The sequence below is a fragment of the Balaenoptera musculus genome, chromosome 19, assembly GCF_009873245.2.
Source record: "Balaenoptera musculus isolate JJ_BM4_2016_0621 chromosome 19, mBalMus1.pri.v3, whole genome shotgun sequence".
In the NCBI taxonomy this organism is placed as follows: Eukaryota; Metazoa; Chordata; class Mammalia; order Artiodactyla; family Balaenopteridae; genus Balaenoptera; species Balaenoptera musculus.
In genome coordinates, this window is record NC_045803.1 from 49,966,643 (window position 1) to 49,992,899 (window position 26,257).

Genomic DNA, 26,257 nt, shown 5'->3' on the forward strand with positions numbered 1-26,257 from the left:
GCTGGAAATGGTGAAGAAGCTGCAGAAAGGTCATGTGTCTCCTCGTGTCTGAGGCTTAGCCTGAGGTTTTGAGTCAGGAAGATGTGGTTCAAACCCACCCCGTCAACTCACAACCTTGGGAAATTATCCCATTGCACTTCCTCCCTCTTATACAATTTAATTCTTTAAACCAAAAACACAACTTAAAAATTCAAGAAGTATAAAGGGATGGAAAACCCTACCCTCCAACACTCATTTGCATGCATGCACACACACACAGACACACACACACACACACACACACACACACACACACACTCACACACACACCAGCCATCCATTTCCCTGACCCATAGGCCAGCAGCAACTATTTTTAAATTCTTAGGTATTTTTCTAGACATTTAAAAAAATACATTCTTGGGTGTGTATTCTTTGCCCTCCTTTTTTACATACAAATGGCAATGCAAACAGCTTTGCACCTTGCTTTGCTTGTTGATGGGAGACTGGGAGCCGGCCAGCATCCAGTACCCACAACAGGGCTGGGGCAGAGTTCTGGCCGTGTTTGAGGTTGGATCCCCCCCAGTCCATCAGCAGCTTAAAATACTACAATCCACTGGTCTGTTCCAGATAAAGGGGAACCTCCCCTTCCCCTGACTCCGTGGCCACATGCAAAAGTACATTGGAGCTGCTGCCTAGGCTAAACTTAGGTAGAGGGGTTGCGTGACTGAAAATGCAGTGACTCTGCCCGTCTCCAGTAAAACAAAGACCCCAGGGATTTGTATCATAATCAGCACCTCGGAGAGCACGCAGTCACCTGGAAGTCACAGGACATGAAGTTGGTGGCCTCTGAAAATCCAGAACTTGAGCTTAACTTCAGAGTGTCTCATAGGCTGGTAGTGAGACCCAGCAAGGGTTGGGCAGATTTTTATCTCAACTCTGTGCTTCCAACCTTGAAACCAGAGAGGGACGAGGAGAGCTTCCCCATACGGAGCACTGAAATTCGGACTGTGGGAAGTAAGCAGTGACCCCCTAAAGAGACAGTTGACCTCCCTGTCAATGGAGAACTTGATAGCTGTCAAAATGAAAAGTGGCATTTTCCCCATATCTCCTATGAGGCCAGCACCAGAGTCCAGGTGGACAGAAGCGAAAACCCACCCCGCCAGGCTTTTCATGGGGGGGCGGGGGGGTCTCCCTTGTCTCCCACCACATTCAGATTTCAATGTAGAAGCCTCTACCACGTCCCAGGAGGCCCTGGGCGATCTGCCACTCCCACTTGCCCACTTGGCCTCCAGCTGCTCTCCACTAGCTCACTAGGGCCACACGAGCCACAGCAGACCGCTTGGCCATATATTTTGGGCATGCGCCTCACTCAGCCCCACTGCGGGGGCTTCGCACTCATTGTCCTTCTGTCTGGCATGTCCCCCACTCCACACTCCCCACCCCACAGAACTGCAGGGCTGTCTTCCTTCACGTCACTGGGGGCCTCTCCACATCTCAAGAGGCACCTTCTACCCTTTCATTCTTCAGCCCCTTGCTTCACTTTATTTCCCTTCCTGGCGTTTCCTGCCACCAGCACTGACATCATGAATCTTTGTTTAGTGTCCATCTCTCCCACCCAGAATGCAAGCCCTGCAAGGGTTTCTTACAGAGCCTGGGACACGGCGCACACTCGGTGAGCGCTGACCCATAGCAGCAGAGACACAGTGGCGACGCCCGCGCCCCTCCTTCTGCCTTAGACAGACAGGCATCTGCCCTCTCCGGCTCAATCTTTCTTTCCTTCTGCAGAGGGAAGCCTGGAGCCACAGGTCGAGGACCTGATTAACCGGATTAATGAGCTTCAGCAAGGTAAGCTCCGGGACGCAAGACGGCCAGCTGCCCGAGAGGGACCTGGGCTTTGAAAGCCTCCACTTCCTCATCTGTGAGATCCAGGCCCCTCCAGGTTGTCTGAAGATGAGTGTGCAGTGTCATGGTCTGTGAGAGAGTAGCAAGGCTAGAGGCTGCACTCACACCGTGTCTTCTTCCCTTTTTTGACCCAGCAAAGAAGAAATCCGGCGAGGAACTGGGAGAAGCCCAAGCTCTCTGGGAGGCCCTGCGTAGGGACCTGGACTCCTGTAAGTGGGACCAGAAGAGGGACCCAGAGATCTCATGACCAGTGCTGACGTTCCCGTGCGCACCTCAGGGTCTTTGCAAGGCCTGTTCCCTCCACCTGCGAGGCGCTCGTCCTACATAATCCGCATTGCCTCGTGCTATCTCGAGTTGCCTTTCAGCTCTCAGCTGAAACTTCACCCCAACAGGTCCACCTTGACGGCCCCCTCTAAAAATAGAATACCACCTTCTCTCACTCCCCGGCTTGATTTATTTCTTCACAGCCTTTATTTCTACTTGACATGGTGTACTTTTGTATTTCTCATCATCTCTACCCTCAGTATAAACCATAGGCATCCTACACAAGGGAACCCTGCAGTCCTTCACCCCTTCGGCAGTTACAGGGAATGTGCGCCCCGAGCGGGAGAAGCTGCATCAGGATGGTCCCCAGCGGGAGACGGGTGCACGGTTGGTGAGGAGGTGCCTCTCCTCCCCTGAGGCTGCATCACATCTTCTGTGTGACCTTGGGCCTTCCCTTTGCATGAAGTTGCAGTCAGGGCACAGGGTGAGTCCCCTGGAGACTCAAAGTGTCATTGTGTTTTCCAGTGAATGGAGAGAAAGTGCACCTGGAAGAGGTTTTGAGCAAAAAGCAAGGTATTTACCAACTGCTTCGTCCTCATTATTCTACCCCATCACCCCACAAATGCCTGAAGTTCTCAGACAGCCAGAGGAATCCCCCCGACACCTGAGTCAGGGTGCTTCCCTCTCTGCTCAGATCTCTCCCTTGGCGGCCATCTGACTCGGAGTAAGCACTGAAGTCCCTCAGTGCCCTCCAATGCCCAGCATGATGTGAGGCCCCTTGCTTCTACCCAACCCTGACTTCTCAAGAGCTCTCACAAAGCCCCTTGGTTCCTCTCCCCACAGAGGCACTGAGGACCCTCCAGCTGCACTGCCAAAGGAAGGGAAGTGAGGCTCAGAGGTAAGAGGTCCTGCCCAGCTCTTCCCCGCCTTATTCCCCAGCCTGAAGGAGGAGTGGGCAAGAGCTAGGGAAAATAAATCTTGGACACACACCCCTCATTTTCCCTTTCTATAAAATCGAGTAGCTAGACAAGAGACACCCCTGCTCATCATTAATATTAAGTGGTGGTGTTAAAATGAACTCATTTAATCATTCATTGCTAGTTTCTTTATCAAATAAATTTCATCCATTGGTATTATTCTAAGTCTTCCCCTATTGGTTAGCCAGCTCTTCTGCCATCCATTCATTTGTTTATCTGTCTACTCATTTATGACCCCAGCCACCCATTTACCCAGCCGTCCATCTACCCACCCATCCACCCACTGTCCCACTCATCCATCCATACCTCTATCCAACTATCCAACTCTTCATCCAGACAGACAGCCATTATCTCTCCAGCCTTCCATCTAATCATCTTTCATCCATCCAATCATTCATTCATCTTCTCTCCACCTTTCCAGTCATCCATTTGACCGTTCATTTCTTTACCCAACCATCCATCCAGACAGCTATCCATCCTTCTGACAATCTTTCCTTTATTTCTCCATCCATCCATCATCCCTGCACTCATCATTTCTCTAACCAGACATCATCTCTCCAGCCTGCCACTCACCCGTCCAGTTCATGGTCCATCCAGCCATCTATCCATCTATCTCTCCATCCTTTGAACCTTTACATTCTTGTGACCAGAAGTCTCAAATGCCGGCACATCATGGTTTTAAAAATGTGGGAAAACTTGATGATAGATAGTTAAAGTGTATATGTGTTTAACCACACCACACCTCCCACTGTCTGGTGAGCAGCTTATGTTCGTTTATCAACTACTCCTCGCGATGACAGTACCACCATCTTACATATGAGGGAACTGAGACCCAGAGAGGTTAACTAACTTGTCCAAGGTCACAGCGGAATAGCAGATCCAGGCCTCAATCTAGGACTTTATAATTTATGAAAGTAAACTACTGCACCCTTCACAGAGGTTTCTTGGGAAGGCATGGTTTGATGGGGGACAGAATGGACAGGGTGACAGTGTCGAGAGAGGCCCATAAAGGTTCACATTTGCTCAGAGGAAAGGAGGATGGAGACTCCCAGCCCCTCTCCTGCTGGAAGGAGTGGTGGCTCATTCAGAGAATATAACTGAGCGTTCTCTTTCCTTCCCCAGGAAGTACATGTTGGCGGAGCACATGGAGCACATTTCTCTCCATAACTCTCCGATCACAGAGAGTCAAGGACAGAGGAAGCCGGGGTAACCCTGGGTCTAGGGCCTGGGGTGGTGCGGTGTGGGGCATGGGAGTGGGGCTTGCATGAGGGAGAGTTTGTTGGAAGCGGTGCTGTTCGAAGCAAGGCTTGGAGGAAAAAGCCCATAAAGGGGCTCCTAGCAAGGGAGCACCAGGCAAAGATCTGAAGGCCTATGAATGAGAAACCCCCGGACTGGGCCAGGCTGCGTGTCAGTCCTAGCATGTGTTTTCTCATTCCTGGATGTCGGCCCCTAGGTTGCACGTGGAAGAACGGCTGGAGGATTTGACAGGCCAGCACAAGGACCCCTGGGAATTCCACGTGAGCCATTATCATTGCCTCAACCAAAGCCACTCCTCCCCTGGCTTCAGTGTCTCTGCTCATCAGCCCAGGGCCCACCTACTGCTCAGGCCCAATGCCGAGGGGTAGTCCTTGACTCCTTTCTTCCTCTCACCTCCTCAACTCAGTCCTTCAGCTTCTACCTTGAACCCAACCACCTCTCACCATCCCCCACTGCCACACCCAGCATCCATTGCCCAGAGTGTTGCAGGAGCCATTGCTGATCTTGCTTCCCTCCTGCTTGCCTAGAGTGCTTACCTTGCAGTGGCAAATGGGAACTCTGAACCAGACACGGTCAGGCCATTGGTTCGCTCAACCAGTGTCTCTGGATGTGTCCAGCAGCATTCCACAGGGGCCAAGTCTTTGCTGCCCCCAAGTTGGTTAGGAGCAAGGAGATGCATACCCAGACTCTAAACAAGAAAATAAGTAGATAGATCATGTAACGCCAGTGGGGAAGTCCTCTCTGAGCAGGTGTCATCTGAACACAGACACGAGGGAAGTAAGTGAGGAAGCCATGCGGGTATCTGAGTGCAAATGTCCCTGGGAGGCTGAACTGTGCCTGGGGTCTTTGAGGAAGAGCAAACAGTGGGGCTGGGGGATGAGAGAGTGGGAAGAGATGAGGTTTAAGGTACACGGGGACATGGGGAGTGATTGAGGGGGAGAGCATCTCTGCCAGCGCCCGGCCACAGCAGAAGCTGCACACTGAATTAATGGATAGCTGAATGAATGAACGCCCTAATTCAAGTAAGGACTTTCCGAGAGGCGCGAAGGAGGAGGAGCCAGGAGGACAGCTGGACGGACAGGGCTCCTCTCTCTCTTCACAGATGCTGAAGCAGCGACTGGCCTGGGAGATCCGTGCCCTGCAGAGCAGCAAGGAGCAGCTGCTCACCGAAGGTGGGACTCCCGCGCGGGGTGGGGTCGGAGCCGGGGCGGCCGGCGGGAGCTCCCGGCCCCGCCCATGACGCCCCGCCCATGACGCCCCGCCCACCCGCAGAGAGGCAGGCGCGGGCCAAGCTGGAGACGGTGGAGCGGCGGCTGTGCTCGCCGCCCGAGGTCCAGAGCGCCCCGGCAGAGAAAGACGGGTAAGAGGGGAGAGGAGGGGAAGGGCCGAGGTCCGCCCCGCCAACACCTCCCCTTCTGCCCCTCCCAGAAGGGCGGGGCCTCCGCGGGCTGGGCTCTCCTCCCGCCGGGGCTCAGTGTCTCAGTGGCTTCCTCCCTGTGCCCCCTCCACACTCCCCCTCTCTTCCTCCCCTCCTCTGCCCCTTCTCCGCAGGCTGAAGGCGGAGCTGGAGAAACTCGGGGGGCAGGTCCCCGCCCAGAACCAGACCACCCCAGAGGACCGGGCCGGAGAGGTAGAGAGCCCGGGATGGAGGCCAGACGGGCCGAGACAGAGCGGGCGGGATGTCCCCGGAGCCCCTCTGAGAGGGGGGGGTGCGGGTGCAGGGCGTCCTCGGGGGGGGGCGGGGACAAGGAAAGGGCGGCGCGGGCCAGCGTGGGCGGGCGCCAGGGCCCCAAAGGCTGACTCCCAGCCCCCGCAGGCCGGCCCCCAGCTCCCCAGCGAGGGCGACCTGGCGCCGCCGGCGGAGCTGGCCCTGACGCCCCCCTAGGCCAGTAGGACCCACCCGGCCCCACCTTCTTTCAAGGCCCACCCGGAAATAAAGGCGACGTTTGCGGACCATCCTCCAACTCCCCGGCTGAGTCTGTGCCACAGGAGCCATTGGGGCTGGGGGTCGTGCCCTTCCTCTCTCCGGGAGAAGGGGGAGTGGTTCAGGAAGTCTGGGCGGGGCCTCGCCGCACTCCGCCCACCAGTCCCCTGGCCGGCTCAGGCCGCAGGAGCTCAGTAAACGCTCCCGACAGCTCAGTGACTGGGTGGGTGTCAAGGCCGCTCCATCTCCACGGCCTCATCTCGGGTTCCTGAACCGTCTGTTTTAACAGTAAGGGCTCGAAGGGACGTGTTAGAAACCCGCTGCAGGTCCTGTCGGTCTCCTGTGGTTCAGAGTAAAATTCCAGCCTCCCAGAGTCCCTGCATTACCCGCAGACTCTCTCGGACCTGCTCGCCTACCTGGCCTCGCCTCTCACACCCTCACACGTTTGCTTCAAGCCACACAGCTGATTTTCCACCCTTCTCCAAGCACCGTGTCATCTCAGGGCCTTTGCCCTGCTGTGTCGTCATCTGGGGTGCCCTTACCCCAGTCTCCTCGGACTGCAGGGCTGTTAAGGATGTCAGCTGCTCAGGAGGCTGGCCTGGGGGACCCAGTTCCAAAGGGCACCTTGCCACCCGCTAAGCATGTGTGGGTTAAACAAGCATTTGCTGAATGTCTGCTTGTGTACCAGGCACTATTGTAGGCCCCCCGGATTTTAAGTAGCAGGGTCAGCGAGGATCTCATTGAAGTAGTGGTGCCTGAGCAGGGAGGTGAGGGGGCAGGCGAGGGAGTGAGCCCTGTAGGTGTCTGGGCGAAGGTGCACTGGGCAGAGGGGATGGCGCCTGCAAGGGCTGTGGAGGGGACTGCGTTTGTCGAGTGTGAGGAGCATCTGGAGGAGGCCAGTGGGGTGGAGCAGAGTGGGGTGACGAGGCACGGGATAGAATGTTGGTCCTGGAAGGGGGACCCCTTCCAGGACCCGAGAGTGGGCTCTTGTCCAACACTCGGAAATGAATTGTCCGAGGAGACACACGTGCTGACAAAGCAAGAGACTTTATTGGGAAGGGGCGCCTGGGTGCAGAGCAGCAGGGTAAGGGAACCCAGGGGAACTGCTCTGCCACATGGCTCACAGTCTCAGGTTTTATGGTGATGGGGTTAGTTTCCGGGTTGTCTCTGGCCAATCATTCTGACTCAGGGTCCTTCCTGGTCTCCTTTTGACCTTTCCCGAATTCTTCTGGTTGGCGGTAGCTTGTTAGTTCTGCATTCCTTACCAGGACCTCCTGTTGTAAGATAACTCCTGCATGTGGGTACTCTTGGGCCTGGCCGGGGCAGGTGGTTTCAGTCAGTGATTCCCTTAACAATCTGAGAGACTTCCTGGGGACCCAGGCAAGATGGCCCTTGTCTGTCTACTCTGTTCTTCTCAGAACAGAACCTGGCATATAGTAAACACTCAGTAAAATGTTAGCTATCACTAATTACTATGATGATTTATTATTCCCAGTCCATCTGTGAAGGAAACTCAGATGCATGAATCACTTAGAATGGAGGCCTATAATGCATTAGGTATTTAATAAATCGTTCATATCATTTATTATTATTATTACTATTATTATTATTCCCAGGCTACAGATGAGAAACACCAGGGTATATATTTCTCTTAGAACAGAGAGTTTCATGCAAAAAATATTCAATAAATGCTACCTATCGTTTATTATTCTCATTACTGTTCTTGTTATTCCCAATCTAGAGATGAGGAAAATTGAGGCAGTGAAAGTATACAGTAAGTCCACGATAAATGTTGGATCTCACCGTTGTTGCTATTATTATCCCAAGTCCACAGACAAGGCCCAGAAGGCTTTAATCCCTGTACCATGGCTCACACCAGGTCCAGCTGACCCCAGGCCTGGGTCCTGATCCCCTGCCCCACTGACACTGCCTGCATGCCTTAGACCACCGTCCAGGGATCTTTAGGGAACTTAAATGTTCTCTTCTCTATGTCACACAAATGGGGACAGCCTGGATATTCCATTGACATCACTTTCCTCCTAAGATTCGAATCCTGGCTTCCCTGCTCACTGAGTAACCTCAGGCAAATTGTTTAATGTCTCCAAAACTCAGTTACCAAATTTGCAAAATGGTGCCACCAACTGCACAGAACTTATTATAAACTCAGCCAACTCCTCACTCCTTCCAAACCTCCTCTGAGGGAACCTGAACCCCCTCCTCCTCATGTGAATACAGTGTGATACACAGGAGATGGTTGGTGCATGGGACTGCCTCTCCCAGACTGAACTCTCTGGAAGTGGAGACTGACCCGACCCCGCTTGTAGAATACTCACATCTCAAAAGGCACTGGGAAAGAATGCCAGTTCCACCACCAAGGGCTCTTGTTTCCTTAATTCAGAGGTTTTACAAATATCTGCAAGCCTTTTGAGATGAATAGGGAATGTTTGGGGCTTGGTAAAAAGAATAGGTGCGCTTTGAATTGTTTCTAGAGCCACATGTCTGATTTGTAAAGACCAGATTTGTAAGACAAGTACATTTTTTAATTCCTCAAAAGATTGGGGCCCACCTGAATAATATGGAGGTTGACCCACTCACCCAACTACATTATCCTCAGTTTGCTTCTCTATATCAGGGAGAAGATTTTCCACTAAGATGGAAATCAAAAGATTCCTATGTTCTAGATTTAGAGCTATGTGTCTTTGGAATGTTTTAGTAAATCCTTCCACAAAGGCTTCAGAATGTTTTTCCCCCCTGTGGGTACATAGTTTTATTTTAGGTTAAAGGAGAAAGCCTAAAAAAAAAAGTTCTTATCAGGTTCTGAATATCAGTTTCCAACTTGGCCAACTTCTGACCAGAGAGCTACTTTTAAAAAGAATCCTCTCAGATATCTTGTCAGGCTTCAGCCGAGAAAAACAGTAAATATTCCTGGCAGTATTGAACAACCGCTTGGATGTGTAGGGGTGGAAAATTTTCCGCCTTCTTCCCTTCTAAGTTCTTTGGCTGGTCTAATAATTAAATTGATACGAGAGATTAACAGGAGAAACAAACATTTATGGAGCCCTGTAAAAATATGAAGGCTCAAAAGACAGCCAAGTAACAACATCCCATATAATACCTGAGCTAAGAAAAGGGTTAGGGGGTCTGATGATACCAAGGGAAGGAAGGTCATTCACAGTAAGGCAGAGGAGATGTTCAGAAAACAAAGATTGCCTGGTTAGGCACATAAGTTTCTTAGGTGAAATTGAAACCACACACCTCAGATGTGACTCAGACCAGACCAGAACTCAGGGTGGGTCTTGAACCCATGGACTGAGACTCGAACCCACTGTCTTTTAATTGAAGTCGCACACCTGGTCTCAGGACTTAATGAAGCTCAAGTTCTTTATGTCTTATCGTAGAAAGAATTCAGTGAGAGGCAAAGTGATAGGTAAGAAGTGGATTTGTTTAGAGAGATACACATTCCATAGACAGAAAGCAGTCCGTCTCAAAAGGCGAGAGTGGCCCCGAAATATGGGGTGGTTAGTTTTTGTGGTCTGGGTAATTTCATGGCTAACAAGTGGAAGGTTTATTCCAATGATTTTGGGGAAAGAGCGGGGATTTCCAGGAATTGGGCCACCAACCACTTTTTGGCCTTTTATGGTCGGCCTCGGAATGGTCATGGCACCTGTGGGTGTGTCATTTAGCATATGCTAATGTATTACAGTGAGCTTATAATGAGGCTCAAGGTCCACTGGACATCAAATCTTCCACCATCTTGGGCCTAGTTGGTTCTAAACAGTTTATGTCATATCCTCAACAGCTATGTCATTCTTTTAAAGGTTGTGCCCTGCCGCCTTCCCTCCTGTTTCAAAATGATATCTCTGATAATAGTTTTCTTCCTGGTATAGCCCTTCTTTCCAATGTAAATTAGGCAGCTGAAGGGAAAGTAAAGAGCTTTTCCTGAATCTGCTGGGTTCTTGGTTGCCTTTAGCTCAAAAAATAATCCTCATGTGTAAGTGGCATATTTTGGGGTGGCAAAGCCCGCTCCCCTTCAGATGCAAGAGATACTCCCAAGGAGGGTGCAAAAGATACTACCCTCCCAAGACCCAAACCATTCCCAAAAGACAGCCGAGAGAGAAAGATGTGGACAGTTGCCTTGAAAGCTGGCAACAATCAGTAGAACTCTAGTTGCCAATGGAGTGCAACCTGCATTTCTTTCTGGCCACATTTTGGGACACCCAACCTGATGGTTCCAAAGCTAAGTTCTCAGGACACAAAATGAGACAAACAAAAAAGCAAAAGCTGTTCTGGGAGTGAAAGATTCAACAACCAATGGGTATTAACAAAATGAACGATAAAAATCATATGATCGTATCAACAGATGCAGAAAAAGCATTTGACAAAATTCAACATCCATTTATGATAAAAAAAAAAAACCTCTCAACAGAGTGGGTATAGATGGAATGTACCTCAATATAATAAAGGCCATATATGACAAGCCAACAGCTAAAATTATATTCAATGGTGAACAAAGGCTGAAAGCTTTTCCCTTAAGATCAGGAACAAGACAAGGATGCCTACTCTAGACACTTTTATTCAACACAGTATTGGAAATCTTAGCTAGAGCAATTAGTCAGAAAAAAGAAAGAAAAAGCATTGAAATTGGAAAGGAAGAGGTAAAACTGTCACTGTGAACAACATGATTTTGTATATGGAAAACCCTAAAGACTCCACCAGAAAACTGTTAGAACTAATAAACATATTTAGTGAAGTTGAGGTGTTAAAAAAATCAATATACAAAAACCTGTTGTGGGGACTTCCCTGGTGGTGCAGTGGTTAAGAATCCGCCTGCCAATGCAAGGGACATGAGTGTGAGCCCTGGTCCAGGAAGATCCTGGACCGTGGAGCAACTAAGCCCGTGCACCACAACTACTGAGCCTGTGCTCTAGAGCCTGCAAGCCACAACTACTGAGCCCACGTGCCACAGCTACTGAAACCCATGTGCCTAGAGCCTGTGCTCCACAACAAAAGAAGCCACCGCAATGAGAAGCCTGCACACTGCAACGAAGAGTAGCCCCCACTCACTGCAACTAGAGAAAGCCTGTGAACAGCAACGAAGACCCAATGCAGCCAAAAATAAAAAATAAATAAAATAAATAAATTTTAAAAAACCCCGTTGTGTTCTTATACACTAACAACAAACTATCAGAAAGAGAAATCAAGAAAATCTCATTTACAATTGCATCAAAAAGAATAAAATACATAGGAATAAATTTAACCAAGGTGATGAAAGATCTGTACACTGAAAACTGTAAGACATTGATGAAAAAAACTGAAGAAGACATAAATAGATTGGAAAAATTAATATTGTAAAAATGTCCATATTACCTAAAGCAATTTACAGATTCAGTGCAATCCCCATCAAAATCTCAGTGGCATTTTCACAGAAATAGAACAAATAATCCTAAAATTTGTATGGAACCTCAAAATATCTTGAATGGCCAAAGCAATACTGAGAAAGAAGAACAATGCCGGAGGCATCATGCTTCCTGATTTCAAACTATATTACAAAGCTGCAGTCATCATGGGACTGGCATAAAAACAGACACATAGATCAATGGAATAAAATAAACAGCCCAGAAGTAGACCCAAGCATATATGGTCAATTAATTTATGACAAAGGAGGCAAGAATATATCAAAACAATGGGGAAGAGACAGTCTCTTTAGTAAATTGTGTTGGGAAAACTGGACAGACACATACAAAAGAGAGAAACTGGACCACTCTCTTACACCATACACAAAAATTAACTCAAAATGGATTAAAGGGCTTCCCTGGTGGCACAGTGGTTAAGAATCCACCTGCCAACACAGGGGACAGGGTTCGAGCCCTGGTCCAGGAAGATCCCACATGCCGTGTAGCAACTAAGCCCGTGTGCCACAACTACTGAGCCTGCACCTAGAGCCCGAGCTCTGCAACAAGAGAAGCCACCACAATGAGAAGTCCGTGCACTGCAATGAAGAGAAGCCCCCGCTCACTGCAACTAGAGAAAGCCCACACACAGCAACAGAGACCCAACGCAGCCAAAAAAAAAAAGGATTAAAGACATGAATGTAATACCAGAAACCATAAAACTCCTAGAAGAAAACATAGGCAGTAAGCCTCTTGACATTGCTCTTTGTGATATTTTTTTGGATCTGACTCCACAGGCAGTGGCAACAAAAGCAAACATAAATGAATGCAACTACATCAAGCCAAAGAGATTCTGCACAGTGAAGGAAACCATCAACAACATAAAAAGGCAACCTACTGAATGGGAGAAGATATTTGTAAATCATATATCTGGTAAGGGGTGAATATCCAAAATAGATAAAGAGCTCATAAAACTCAATAACAAACAATCCAATTAAAAAATGGGCAGAGGATCTGAATAGACATTTTTTCAAAGAAGACATTCAGATGGTCAACAGGCACATGAAATGATGCTCAGCATCACTAATCATCAGGGAGACATAAATCAAAACCACGAGATATGACCTCACACCTGTCAGAATGGTTATCATAAAAGGAAAAGAAATAATAAGTGTTGGTGAGAATGTGGAGAAAAGGGAGCCTAGGTGGGAATGTAAATTTGTGCAGCCACTATGGAAACAGTATGGAGGTTCCTAAAGAAATTAAAAATAGAAATACCATATGATCCAGTAATTCCACTTCTGGATATTTATCTGAAGTAAATGAAACACTGATTTGAAAGGATATATGCCCCCCTATGTTCATTGCAGTATTATTCACAATAGCCAAGTTGTGGAGACAACCTAAGCGTCCATCAATAGATGTATGGAAAAGAAAATGTGAGATACACACAGACACACACACACACATACACACACACACAATGGAGTATTACTCAGCCATAAAAAAGAATGAACTCTTGCCATTTGTGACAATATGGATGGATCTTGATGACATTTTACTAAGTGAAATAAATCAGACAAAGAAAGAAAAATACTGTAGAATTTCACTTTTATGTGGAATTTGAAAAACAAAACAAACAAATAAGAAATCATATATACAGAGAATAGATTATGATAGCCAAAGAGGACGGGGATTGGAAGGGGGTGGGCAAAACCAGTGAAGGGGATAAAGAGGTACAAATTTCCAGTTTTAAAATTAAATAAGTCATGGGGATGTAACTAAATATCTAGTCATCAGCATGGTGACTATAGTTAGTAATACTGTATTGCAAATTTGAAAGTTGCTAAGAAGGAAAATCTTAAAAGTTCTCATCACAAGAAAAAAAATTTGTAACTTTGTATTGTGACAGATGGTAACTAGACTGTGGTGATCATTTCACAGTGTATACAAATGTGGGCTCATTATGTCCTACACCTGAAACTAATACAATGTATGCCAGTTAAACTTCAATTAAGAAAAAACAGGGAATTCCCTGGTAGTCCAGTGGTTAGGACTCAGCGCTTCCATTGCTGGGCCCGGGTTCAGTCCCTGGTCGGGGAACTAAGATCCCACAAGCTTCGCGGCATGGCCAAAAAAGAAAAAAAACAAAAACAAAAATAAAAAACCACGGTGGATCCCCAGAACCAAATGAATAAGAGTCTGAATTTGCAAAGAAAAGGACAATGTAAAATTGTACCTTCCTCTCTCAACCAGGCACCACAGATAGAGACCTGGGAGAAGTGACTGGTAAAAAGTCTCACTCTTTGCCAGCTTCCGCTAGCTTTCCCAGGATGCCATCTGCGGGCTCTAGAGAGGAGGAAGAGTAATTTTTCTTCTCCCCTTTATAGTGAGTCCTTGGCTGAGACCCCTCTTTTTCTAGGGCATCTTGTAAATGGATAAGCTTACCGAAGTTAAAAGCTCTCCACTATGGCCTCTCTAATTCAAGATTATCTTTGATAAGTTTAACCTGCTAGTTCAGCCTTAAAACACAATTTTATTCACCTGAGGCCTCACGCTGGCTCCGCTCCAGCTCAAGTCAGATCCACTCCCACCCCAGGCATGAGCGTTTCTATGTCAGACCAGTCAGCCTCCAGCAGGTTTCCAGACCCAGGCCAGAAAAAGAAATGCTCAGATGGTCGGAAAGCTCATGAGGCAAGAGCTGCGGGTCCAGGATCCGGGACCGAGAGGACTTGCCCAGCACCTCCAGAGGCAGCGAGAAAAGAGCCAGCTTCAGGGACTCAGCAGGTACCTTCCCTGGTTGCTCAGTGCTCCTGGGGGCTGTCGGGGGACGGGGTCTCCTTAGGTTCCCTCTCTGACGCCTATTTATTTAAAAGATAAACCGAGGCATATTAAAAATTTTAAGAGCAAAAGTTGATTGGAATCAGGCAGCATCCAGTGTAGCAGATGGAAAGAAGCTCCAAGAAGCTGTACAAAATGAAAGAATTTTATAGGCAGAAGGGAGTGGGAACAAGGAAGTTTTATTAGTCAAAAAAGCCGGTTGGTTATTGCAAAGTTACTTTCCTTCAGGGGATGGCAGGGGCCCATCAGGCAGATTACCTGACTAGCGCCAGTCAGGGGCTTTCTGGTGGATTTATTTAAGATTCCATTTCTGGGAGAGCTGAAACTGTCTCGGTTTGGTGATGCGGGGCTTAGCCTGAGTGACTCCATTTTGGGCCCACTGTCTTGTTTTTAACAACGGCTGGGGGCATTATCTTTATCTTTGTTAAAAAGATGGGGTGGAGGTGACATCGTGGGCACTTGAAATGGCAGATGCAACTTTTGTTTACTTGTCATCCGTGTGCGCATGGGTTCCCAGTGTTTCTGCAGACCTTGTGAGAAATACAGCTGGTTGGTTTTTGCTTTATTTCTGCACCTGCAGTAAGTTCTTGTTAACCATCAATATTGAAAGTACTGCTCTCAGTTAAAAAGAAGCTCAAATCAAATGTTGTAACTCCTGTTGAAAGAAGCCTCAAAGATCCTCATGTGCCTGGGTGCATAAAAGCATCTCACTGAAAAGCTGGGCTCCACTGGGAGTGAAAATCTGTTACATTTGCCTCCTCATTTCCTTAGAAAATTTAGGACTATGGTGGGCAGCAGATGTATGTTATAAAGATGAACTTAAAAACTGTAATTATTATCTTTTGGCCTCTGGCCAACAGCAGTGTCTGGGAGCTGACTAGAGGTGTGAGCTAACTTCTTATTGCTAAACTGTAGAAGGTTTTTTTATACACTTTCCTAATGTGTTAGTGAAATAAATAAAAGGGAAAAAAAAAAGAGGAAGAAGAGGGGGAAGGGGAGGGACAGGGAAGGAAGGACGGAAAATCTTGAGTTCTCATTACCAAAAGAAGGATTTATTCAGTAAACAGTGAACTTGCTAGATAGACCATGAAGGGGTCTTGTATTCCTCATGTTCAGTAAGCTCTTCAGGGGGACTTGGAAGAAGTTACAAAACCAGAGCAGGGTCAGAGATGTACCTGCATCCTGGGTTCTGAACTAGGAATTGGAAAGGAGCTCTGTTATCAAACATTCAGATACATGAATTTGAGGAAGAGTAGAGGTCAGGAAGAAGAACTTTAGACTTCATAGCACTTGTAAGTTTTTACAGAGCACTTTTTAACACTACAGACTTTCTATTTTAATAAAGTGCTTTTATGTATCCATGATCTCATTAAATTCTCAAAATAATAATGTAAATAAAAGAGGTAGAGGTGGCACCAACGATGAGGTTCCCCCTGCAGTAGGAGGATTTCCAGTATGAGCCAGTGATCCAAGGCCATGTGGAATCCATCCTCTTGATTGGGGGCGGGACCTGTAACTATAGAGACAGATCCGGGGCGGGGCCTTCCCGTGGTGGTGAGAGTGTGGCTGACTTCCAGGGAGCGTGCTTATCCCCTGAGCTATTCAGGTGAGCACCTGGAAGGCACTGGGTGCTTCCTGGTTAAAGAGTCAAAGCCTGAGAGGGATTCAACACAAGAGAGAATCTTTCTCACTGTCTTAGAATCTCGAGGGGCCACATGACAAGGAATGAGGCTGCTTCCATCCCCTGAGGGCGACAGCCAGCAAGGAGGCTTCTCAGTTTCATTTGCATTTTTAATATTTTCTCCATCAGGTTCAGGAACATTTCTTGCAAAAGCCCTGCTGGTAAATATTTAAGGCTTTGCAGCCACGTACAGCCTGCCTCCATCAAATGTTTTATTCCTTGCTTTCTTGCTTTCATGCTTTCGCTCTTTCTCCCTCCCTCTTTTTCCTCCTTCCTCCTATACTTTACAAAGTTAAAAAAAAAAAAAAAAAATCACTCAGTTTAAGGACTAAACCAAAACAGATTCTGGGTGGTTTGCTAGCTCCTGGTCTTAGATAATCAACAGAACAATAAATTAAGGCCTGAATTGCAGTCTTTGCCAATTTCTGTAGTGTAAACACACTGACATGATGGATTTCAAGCTGCAACATGAAGGCTCTTTACTGTCTGCAGGCCTGCAGGGGCACATGGTGATGCAGTGTGCCCCCATAGAGACACTACGAGTAAATAACCACAATACAGGGGTAACAGTGAAATGTCGTGCTGTAATTAGGAAGGGTTGAGATCTGAGCATCTGCTGCCCTTGTTTTTTTTAACATAATTTGTGAATTTCTATAATTTTTAACAAAGGCTGTGTTTAACAACCAGCTCCTGTGGTTCCTGAAAAGTAGACAGCTGGCTCTCATAGGCTGGTTCTGACCATCCCCAGCGCAGCACTGCTTGTGCCCTTAGGAGAGAGAGGTCTGTGTTTCACCCGTTTCCCCCTTGTCAGCTGGGATGTGACCCCAGCCGGTGTGATTATGGGCCTCCTTTCACCCTGCAGACACAGCTACATCATCAGTGATGGGAGAATAAGAAAGCAGCGCGAGTTCCTAGCCCCGTGGAGCTGCCATGTCAGGCGTGGGTGTCTCAGGAGCCTACTATGAGGCACAGGGGAAATCACTTCTACCTTGTTTAAGCTTCTCCTGTTTTGGGTTTGTTACAACCATCGGCTGTATATTCTAACTAGATGTTAGAATTCCCTTGTTTGAGTGAGGAAACTAACGCTTAGGTAAAACTACGTTCCCGACATCAGAGGGCTGAAAGTGTCTTACTCAGCATTTAAACCACATCTTTTAACTCCAAGTCCACTGTGGTTTCCATGACATCGTGTTGCAAATGAAATCAGTCATTAGTCCATACAGGCCCCCAGCTGGGGATTTAACAGACATAAGGCTGCTCTTGACTGACTAGTGGTCTTGTCTCCGGAAATCTTTTACTAGTAAGTAAGTGGTAGTTTGGAGAAGGCGCCCCGTGAAGGGGTGGGAGCAGGACCCCCAGCCTGAGCAGTCAGGGAGGAGGACAGAGGTGGCAGCGGTGCCCTCTCATGTCTGAAGCTTTATTGAACACAAACAAGGAACTCGTTCCTGTGCTGCATGTTACAGGGATTAGAGAAATCGAGGGAAAAGGAATCTAGTATCCAAATATTTGCATATCCCACGTGTATTAGCTTTAATGTCCTCTTATTAACATGCTTAAAAAGGACCACTTTTGATGACGATAGTCTTACAAGACCACGTGTGCCCCAGGACCTGATTCATTCATAGCTAAGTTCTTGTGAAACAAATACATGTTAAAATATTAATATTAGTATTTTCTTATGCAATTAAACAGTTGAAAACGTTGTGATGTCTCATTTAGCATGGCTTTTCCTTGAATGAATGCTCTATACTTGTTATGGGTGTAGGACTATGTTTATACATCAAAGGCAATAGTGATCTTTTCCCTCAAAATAACTATTTTCCGACATTAAAAATGTCTATGTCCTTTTTATATTTTGTCTTGGTCAGCCTAAATTAATCCTTAATCTCAGGGTAGATTATTTTCACTGTTGCTTCTCTAAACTCACACTAGCTGAAGACAAGTGGTTTCAGGATTCCCATTATTAAATGGGAATCCATTAGTATGATTGTATTCTGCTCACTCTGTTGGAAGGGCAGGTGGCTGTATATTCCAGTAACATACATTCTGGCATCCACAGCTTTCTATTTCCCCTTTTAGGAGAATTTATTTACTTCAGAGATTTACTGTGTTGACACTTCATTTGTCAGAGTCTTCCCAGGTTAAACCTGTGTGGGTCACATTTCTCTTGGCTTCATTGGGTCTTGGGCTTTTGGCTACTTGTTTATGGAGTGAGTCCCAGCCTTTGCTGCCACCTCCAAACCGTGGCCACTGCCCCATCATCTAATAGCACAGGCTCTCTCGTCCTCCCCCCGGGGTGAGTGCTGGCATCTGGAAGGACTCTTGTGTCACCACTGGATGGAGACACACAAGCTCCAGGCAGCCCTGACCTGATGGACCCCTTGAGGCTCTGATTCCTCCCACAGCTTCTGGGCAAGAATGAAGTGCTGTGGTCCAGAATGTGCTGGGTGGCTTCACCTGTTAATGTCTGAAACGCTTGGGTGATGCAAGCTGGCAATGAGGAGTTAACGCCTAGTGGGCCAGACTTTGACCAGTGAGAGACAGCAGATGACAGGGAGCTGGAGATACGTGCCCTCTCTTTGTCCTCTGATGCTATACACAGTCCAGAGATGTCCTGTGTGGCTGGCCCACCAGCTGTTTCTCTTTGTGAAGCAGTGACCACCTGAGTAATGCACGACTTCATCTCTGCTTCCAGATATTCCCTGCCTCTCTCCTCTTTCCTCCCTCTCTCTCTCTCTCTCTCTCTCTCTCTCTCTCTCTCTCTCTCTCTCTCTCTCTCTCTTTCCCCTGGGAATTACATCTCCCCTTAAAACATTAGCACTCTTAAAAAAAATTTTTTTTTTTTAATATTTGAGCCTTGATTTGTGTATTATAAGGCATCTGAACAAAGACAACAGAGGATCATTGGCAAATCTCCCAGTTTTCCTTGTGAACATGGCACAAGCTAAAAATAAAAAGTCAATCCTTAGGTGATTTCAGTTCAATTTATAACATGCTGACATTGATAAGTTGGAACCCACATGGAAGAGCAGAAATAAAAATACAAGCAACCGTTATGAGAGATTACCTAACAAAATGAATCACGTGTGTTAAATAACACATCAGGGGAATCAAGTTGCCTCTGCATACATATTTATAAAGTTGGATCATGAGTACAAAGTATGTGTTGGAAAACAGGACAAATTATTGCATAAGCTCAAGTTACAGAGAAGAATCAGCCACTGAAAATAACAATAGTCGAATCTGTGTTTCTGCTTATGAAATAGTCACACTGAAATCTCCTTATCAAGTGCCAGTCAAGCAGGAACATTCTCGCTCCTCTGTGGGAATCAGTGAAGACCACCCAAATGAGAATAAGCAGAAGCTGTTTATGCAGAATTTACTATAGAAAGGGTGTCTGCCACCATCACTTGCTTTTGACAGAGACTCAAAGGCAGGCAGGGGAGAAGAAGGCTTTATAGTGCCAAGAAAAAAAAAAAAAAAAAAAAAAGGCGTCAGATGTGCCCTGATTGGAGGCTGTTGGGTGGGGAAGCTGTGATTGGGGGAACTGCAAGAAGGGCATCCATGTGGTTGGTTAGGGGGCGTGTTCTCCCGTTGCTTGGTAAAAGCTGTCTCCTGTTAGTCCTAAGTTGGAAGTAAGTGCAAGAGTTAGGGAACCTGTCAGTTGTTAATCAAGTCCTGGTCGTTTTGGGACAGTTGCTAAAGGAGTTGCTGTTTGGCTTCCTGGATGGGTTGCTATAGATTTTAGGTATCATGGGTTGGTGTCTTGAAGACTGTAGTTGCCGCAGATTTGGGTCAGTTCTACTTTCATATGTGTTCTGGCCGTTGTCCATTTGTATATTCATTCTCTCAATTCCAAGCACAATAAAGTAGTCATGAAAGAAATGGTATTGCATTTAAGTGCTATTAATAATGACCTGATTCTAAATATTAAGCTTGGGCTATAATCTAGTCTTAATTGTTATTTAGCTGTAGAGTTAAGTCCTAGATTTTTGCCGAAAATGAGTTTCAGGAAAAAGTAATCTTGGTAGGATTTTAAACAAAAAGGAAAAGATGAGTGAGACTGGAGAGGTGAGGTAAAAAGATGAGAAGATTGCAGGGAATACATTCCATCCTCTAGAGTATAATGGCTGCATGATTTCCGGAAAGAGGGACAGGCTCAATCTGAAAAAGAAAACATTTAAGAGATGGAATGCTGTGGTCCTTTGGCAAGTCTCACTGCATTCACAGTATTTAAACACTCCAAATAATGTAATGTGATTTTTCTCTTTCTTGGCCCTAGAAAAGTTTCTGTTCATGGTTTTGTTGTGTCAGGTTCAGAGAGTCAGAAATAAGTGAAACAATATAAATCACTTCTGGGGTTGGGTTTGTTAAAAAGGCAGTGAATGATTTTTCAATTGTTCCATCCAACAGGTAATCAACTAAATGGATATAAACATGATTTTTCACCCTCAGTGAGTGTAATTAAATTATTTTGAATAAAAATATAAGAAGATAAACTGAGGTCTGGAGAGAATTTTAGAAGGAGCCTCTATACTTCAAATAAAACCAACCATAGCATTAGCTAATTTCAAATGGAAATTCATCACTACACTACTACTATTCCATTTACAGCTAATCTAAGCACTATAAATGATTCTGATTCCTCACAACTTTCAGATTCACTCTAGAAAAGTCTACATGACATTTTTCCAGAGACACTGGAATGAAAGGGCATTTGGCTTTGTGAAGAAAGTGGATTGTATTAGGAAATAAAATTTTTTTCCTGTAAGTGATGGTATACTAGCTTCCTAGGGCTGATGTGACAAAATAACACAAGCTGGGTGTCTGAAAGCAACAGAAATGTCTTCATTCATAGTTCTGGAGGCTGGAGGTCTGAAATAAAGGGGTTAGCAGGGTTAGTGTCTGCAGGAGGCCCTGAGGGAAACTGTCTCGTGCTTCTCTCCTCGCTTCTGGAGGTTGTAACAAATCCTTGGAGTGTCTTGGCTTGTGGACACATCACTACAATCTCCACCTCCATCTCCATCGTCCTCTTCCCTGTGCCTCTGTGCGTCCTTTTCTCTTCTTCTAAGGACACTCTCATTGGATTTAGAACCCACTCAAATTCAGCATGATCTTACTTTAGCCCTTAACTAATCAAATCTGCAATGACCCTATTTCCAAATAAAGTAACACTCAGATGTTCTGGATTTTGGGAGCACAGTCGTGAACCCACTACAGATGGGGAAAAAATCTTAGAAAAAGAGCCAAGCGAGGCTCAGGAAGGTTTTTAGTTCAAATTCTGGCTCTTTGCCTAACTGGAAATATGACTATTATAAACCAGTCTTACAAAATTCTATGTCTAGATTTCTTTGTTATCAAATGTGGGGTCCCACCGCTCGCCGCTTACAAAATCAGTACTCTCACATGGTAGAAAGGAAAGGCGCCTTTAAGCAGAATGCCAACAATCTGGGGAGATGGTGGACTCAGCTTCCCCCCACCCCAAACCACCTCCGAAGATTCTGCTCAGCCATGAAAATTTTGAAAGGGACACAGAAGTAATCTCAGTTAATCCTTGAGGTAGGAGGTCAGAGTCGTCGCCATCCCCCACTGTGTGCGGGCTCCTCAACTTCTTGTGATCTTCCTCTAGATGTGATCGTGTTCACACAGTTTGTTCAGCAGATTACTGAAGAAGGGGAAGCTAAGGAAGAGATCTGGTCATCTGTTAATTACTTATTCTTCATTTCTACTTCTTTGATCTTTGGAAAGAACCGACAAGTTAGGCAAGGTACTGTGTGATTAAAAGATATGAAAGGTGTGTTTGGGTCAGAGATAAGAGAGCATGGGGGTGCCAGGCTTAAAAGTGAGGTACAATATGGCTTTGCTGAAGTGACAAGAAAAGGGGCTTCCTGCTCAGGGCGGTTTCCTGTAAAGACCTGCTTATATCTTCACGTATAATGTATAAATAATACGATTTATCTATCAAAAAGTGTGGTTAAGAGCTTTGAAAGAAATACTAATTATAAAAGTTAGTTGGTTCCTTGATTTTTGTCTTGTTTCCTATCACTGGCTCAATTCCTTCCACCTTCAAATTGGTTTGCAATTTTAGAACTAGATTTTTTACAAATTTAAGCATGTCTTCAAATCCATATGGCTGCTGTAGGCATTGTTAAAGACTATTAAGCAGATGGTAAATGATTTTTATTAGAAATATTTTAAAGAGATAAGTATCAGCAAGTTTCTCTTCAAAACTCTTGGTGATTGTAAGTCAATATTCAAAAGCTTATTTAGGAATAGTGAAGTATTACCATCCATCCTCCTCAGAGATCCTAAAACATATGTACATATGTACAAAGTCAACAATTGTTGACTTTCAGGTTCAACAATTCTAACCTAAGTCATAATATTATGCTGTTTTAATACTATCCAGAGTTTGTTACATCCCAAATCTCAAAAATGAGGAATTAAATCAAATTATGCAATTTTAACTTTTGAATCAGTAGAGAATTTTAGTATACACTAAAAATAGTCAAGAAAGAACAGCAAAAACATGGACAGATACTTTTGAAGAAAGAAAATCAACAATCTCTCTGGTGATAGCAACCCTACAAAACACCAGCAAGACATCAGGATGGCCATGATAGAAACAAAGCTGGGAAAAAGTTTTATCTGAAGCAAGGAAAACAGAAAAAATGATATTTCCAAGTGTAGTAGCTTCTTCTTCACAGACAACTCAAAGGGGAGATGTAACTTTAGTCATCTGTGGGATGACTCATTTAACAGACCAATTTAAGCAGAGGCCAATTTAACAGAATATTTTACATTAAAAAATTATAAAGATTCCACAAATAATTTACAGCCAATACAAATTCATAGAACTATTGCTGTGGCCTGTACTTTCAACGTCCTTACTGATTATTTCAGCTGAGCTTCAAAATGAAAACAAATAGACATTAATTAAAAATGACTCAATGATTTAAAAATCTATGACTTGCCATTTCAGCTATCTAAAATTAACATCTAGGCTATTACACTGGGGGAGCAATTATGAATGTTTGAGTATGAAATGCACACAAGAGGCTGCAGGGATATATTTTTATATCAATTTAATTGATACCAATAAAACACAGTGAGAAGACATTGATCTTCCACATGTAGAGTAATTCTAGTGTTTTGTGTCATTTCTTGATGGACGAAACAATCATTGCTTATCATCAATCCAGGAGAAGCCACCCATTCCTGACGGTGCCAGCACAGGAGCACAAAATATAGAAAGTTGAGAGTCCGGGGTGAGAACATCTTCCCATCTACCTGGGCAAATTTCATTGCTGGAAATTGTGGGAAAGAGAGAAATTCCAGTTATTGACAGGAAACACGAGAACATGGACACATTTAAAAGTATTGAGGCTGTTTGCAGGCTTGTCTCTGTCTTCAGATGCTGGTTTCTCTCTGTTTTACTGGGTGTTATTGTGGAAACCTGGCAACACAGAAACTAGTAATACTATTTGTTTCATATAGTGTAATTCTTGAAAGAATTTTGTGAGGGAACTTTAAATTTGGTATTTTTAAAATATAAAATAGACAGTGAAAATAGAAACTCATAGGGGAAGCAAAGAAATAACAAAACACAGATGACAGAAAATAACAAGATTGAAAAAAAGGAAAGGGGAAAGGAAAATGAAGAAATGATTCACAAAAGAAGATAAAAATGAGAAATTAAACTTAATCGTGAATAATCAAATATATTCCAATTACTATAGTAGGAGTAATAACTTCACTACCATTTTTTAACACTTCTCTAATGTTGTTCTGTGACTTCATATGGATTAACTATTTGACTCCTGACTATGGTCCTAGAGGTAGCTGCAGTTATTATTCTTATTAAAAGTATTTAATAAGAAAATACTCAGGGTTGCAGAGGGTGCAGTGTGTTCATGATTGCTCATGGAAAGTTCAGCAGACGTTTTGGGATGCATTTTGGCTATAGACCTTGAGAAACTTAAGAATAATTGGCTAGTTAATTTTCAGTTAAATCCACTCTCGTCAGGAGGCAATACTTTATATAATAATGCATCTGTAACTTGCAAATGTTTAAATTAATAGAGCATAACAGCAAGTCAGAATGTTATGCAGGCTTAAAAAAAATCATGGAGCTTAAGAACGAACTTGTGAAAATGGGTGTAGTATAATAACCGAAAAAAGTAGGATGCAAATTGTATGTACCTTATGATTCTTGTTTTGTAAATGGAATTGCATATAATCATAGAAAAAAAGACAGGGAAGAAATATAGCAGGATATTTTTTCTCTAGATGGTGAAATATGGTGAATTTTATACCTTTCATAATTTCCAAAGTTTCTACAATTAAACAAAAATCAGGGGTGGTAGATTGAGTGCATCTCTGGTCCTGGACCCAGACCTTTCCTTCGTGCCCTCCCACAGTGATTCTGCCCTCAGATGACTTGCTTTAGCCAATGGGACAGTAGCACGTTGGATGCTTGCACTTCGGTGCTGTCTCTCCTGTGATCACCGTGAGAGGGTTCCCTGGTGGGGATTTGGAGGGAACCTGCGGGAGAGCTCATTCATCCCCGCCCAGGCCAGCCTCCATCCACGGGCTTCCAGCCAACAAGCCGGCTTCTACAGACACGTGAGCAGCTAGCTCAGCAGGCAAGCCTCACCCAGATCGGCAGAACTGCCACTGCCCCCTGGGCGCATGGGGATTAACACACGGCTGCTATTTACCCCCTTCGCCCACTAAGATTGGGGGTAGTTTGTTGTAGGGCCAGTTAACTTACATAGGAGGCCATTTAGGGTCCAGAGCTTTACTGAGCAGCAAACCCAGGTTTCTACGCATTCGTCCATGAAGACGTATGCAGGGGCTTCCATTGCCCATTCTCTGAATCACCCTGTGTTCCCAACCTGGCTTTATATCCTCCATGTATTTAACTAGCCGCCTCCACGCCTCTTTTCCTAATTACCATATCTGTGATCAGATTCTTTCTCAAGGCAGCCGCAGCTTCCTCTGACGACCTGGGCTGGGAGGCGGGAGCGGACCAGGGTCATAGGCAGAGGAGGGTCAGTCAGGCCTGCGGCACGAAGCCCGATGGGCGATGGCGATAATTAATGTGTCCGTGGCGTCATCAGGTGTGTTGGAGGGAGCTCACGGCTGTGACACGGGGGAGAGAGCGACAGTGGCCCCATCTGCCCTGGCTCCGCCCTCTGACCCCTCACAAGCTACAGCGCGTGGCTGAGTCTCATGGCCTTTTTTAAGCAAAGGTAGGCTGGTTTGCATCTGCTTGGAGGGAAACATTGCCGAGTCAAATAAATTCTCCCCAGGACCTCTTCAGGGCAAGCCCATTAGGTGCCCTGGGCCTGGGGGTGAATTTTGACCTTTCCAAATTTCCCCTTCACAACGGAATAGCAGTGGTTCTCATCAGCACATCAAGAAGCGGTGAAATCCCAGGCCGTCCAGATTGCTCCCTCGGGACCGATTAGCTCGACAGAAGGCGTATGTGTGTGCACGCAGAGCGGCCCAGCCAAACTGATTTGGTGAGAGTGTGGTCCGGCCTTGTGCCCCCGGCATGTCGTTCACCCGTGGATACAGGATTGCTTTCACAGGGACTTTCTGTGCTCAGGGTAGGCTCAGCGCTTCAGAGAAACGTTGGGAAACATCTCATGACCCACAACTCTTGCTTCTGGTGTTAACATGGCATCCGGCTTGCACACAGTAGGTCCTCAAAAATTAGTTTGTAAAAAAAAAAAAAAAAATTAGTTTGTAAGAAAGAAATTTAAATACCCTGTTTGACCAGCTTAGGTGATCAGGTACATAAATTAGGATAGCTAAAAATATGCATAAGTGTTGTGAAAACATGGGGAATTCCCTGGCGGTCCAGTGGTTAGGACTCCGCACTTTCACTGCCTTGGGCCAGGGTTCAATCCCTGGTCGGGGAACTAAGATCCCACAAGCTGCATGGCGGCCAAAAAAAAAAAAAAGAAAAAGAAAAAAAAGAGTTGTGGAAACATAATCAGTGGAGTAGTTCTCCAAGTGTGGCCCCTGAGTGGCA

General features: G+C 45.6%; 1 protein-coding gene across 5 annotated transcripts; it reads left to right on the top strand.

Moving 5' to 3' along the window:
- The first annotated feature begins 80 nt into the window (after window positions 1-80).
- SYCE1L (synaptonemal complex central element protein 1 like) lies at window positions 81-14,360 on the top strand. Of its 5 annotated transcripts, none has more exons than XM_036833814.1 (10): window positions 81-993; window positions 1,765-1,824; window positions 2,016-2,090; window positions 2,671-2,718; window positions 2,989-3,043; window positions 4,245-4,328; window positions 4,576-4,639; window positions 5,482-5,551; window positions 5,652-5,739; window positions 5,931-7,331. In XM_036833814.1, the coding sequence occupies exons 1-10, from the start codon at window positions 810-812 to the stop codon at window positions 6,262-6,264; spliced, it is 1,062 nt and encodes a 353-aa protein (XP_036689709.1). In that variant the 5' UTR covers window positions 81-809; the 3' UTR covers window positions 6,265-7,331. The 5 variants fall into 5 exon arrangements, with proteins under 5 accessions (XP_036689709.1, XP_036689712.1, XP_036689710.1 ...); XM_036833817.1 differs by lacking the exon at window positions 81-993 and adding an exon at window positions 14,293-14,360 and having other exon boundaries at window positions 1,007-1,824; window positions 2,016-2,536; window positions 5,931-6,009; XM_036833815.1 differs by lacking the exon at window positions 81-993 and having other exon boundaries at window positions 1,007-1,824; window positions 2,016-2,536; window positions 5,931-6,009; window positions 6,196-7,331.
- The last annotated feature ends 11,897 nt before the right edge of the window (window positions 14,361-26,257 follow it).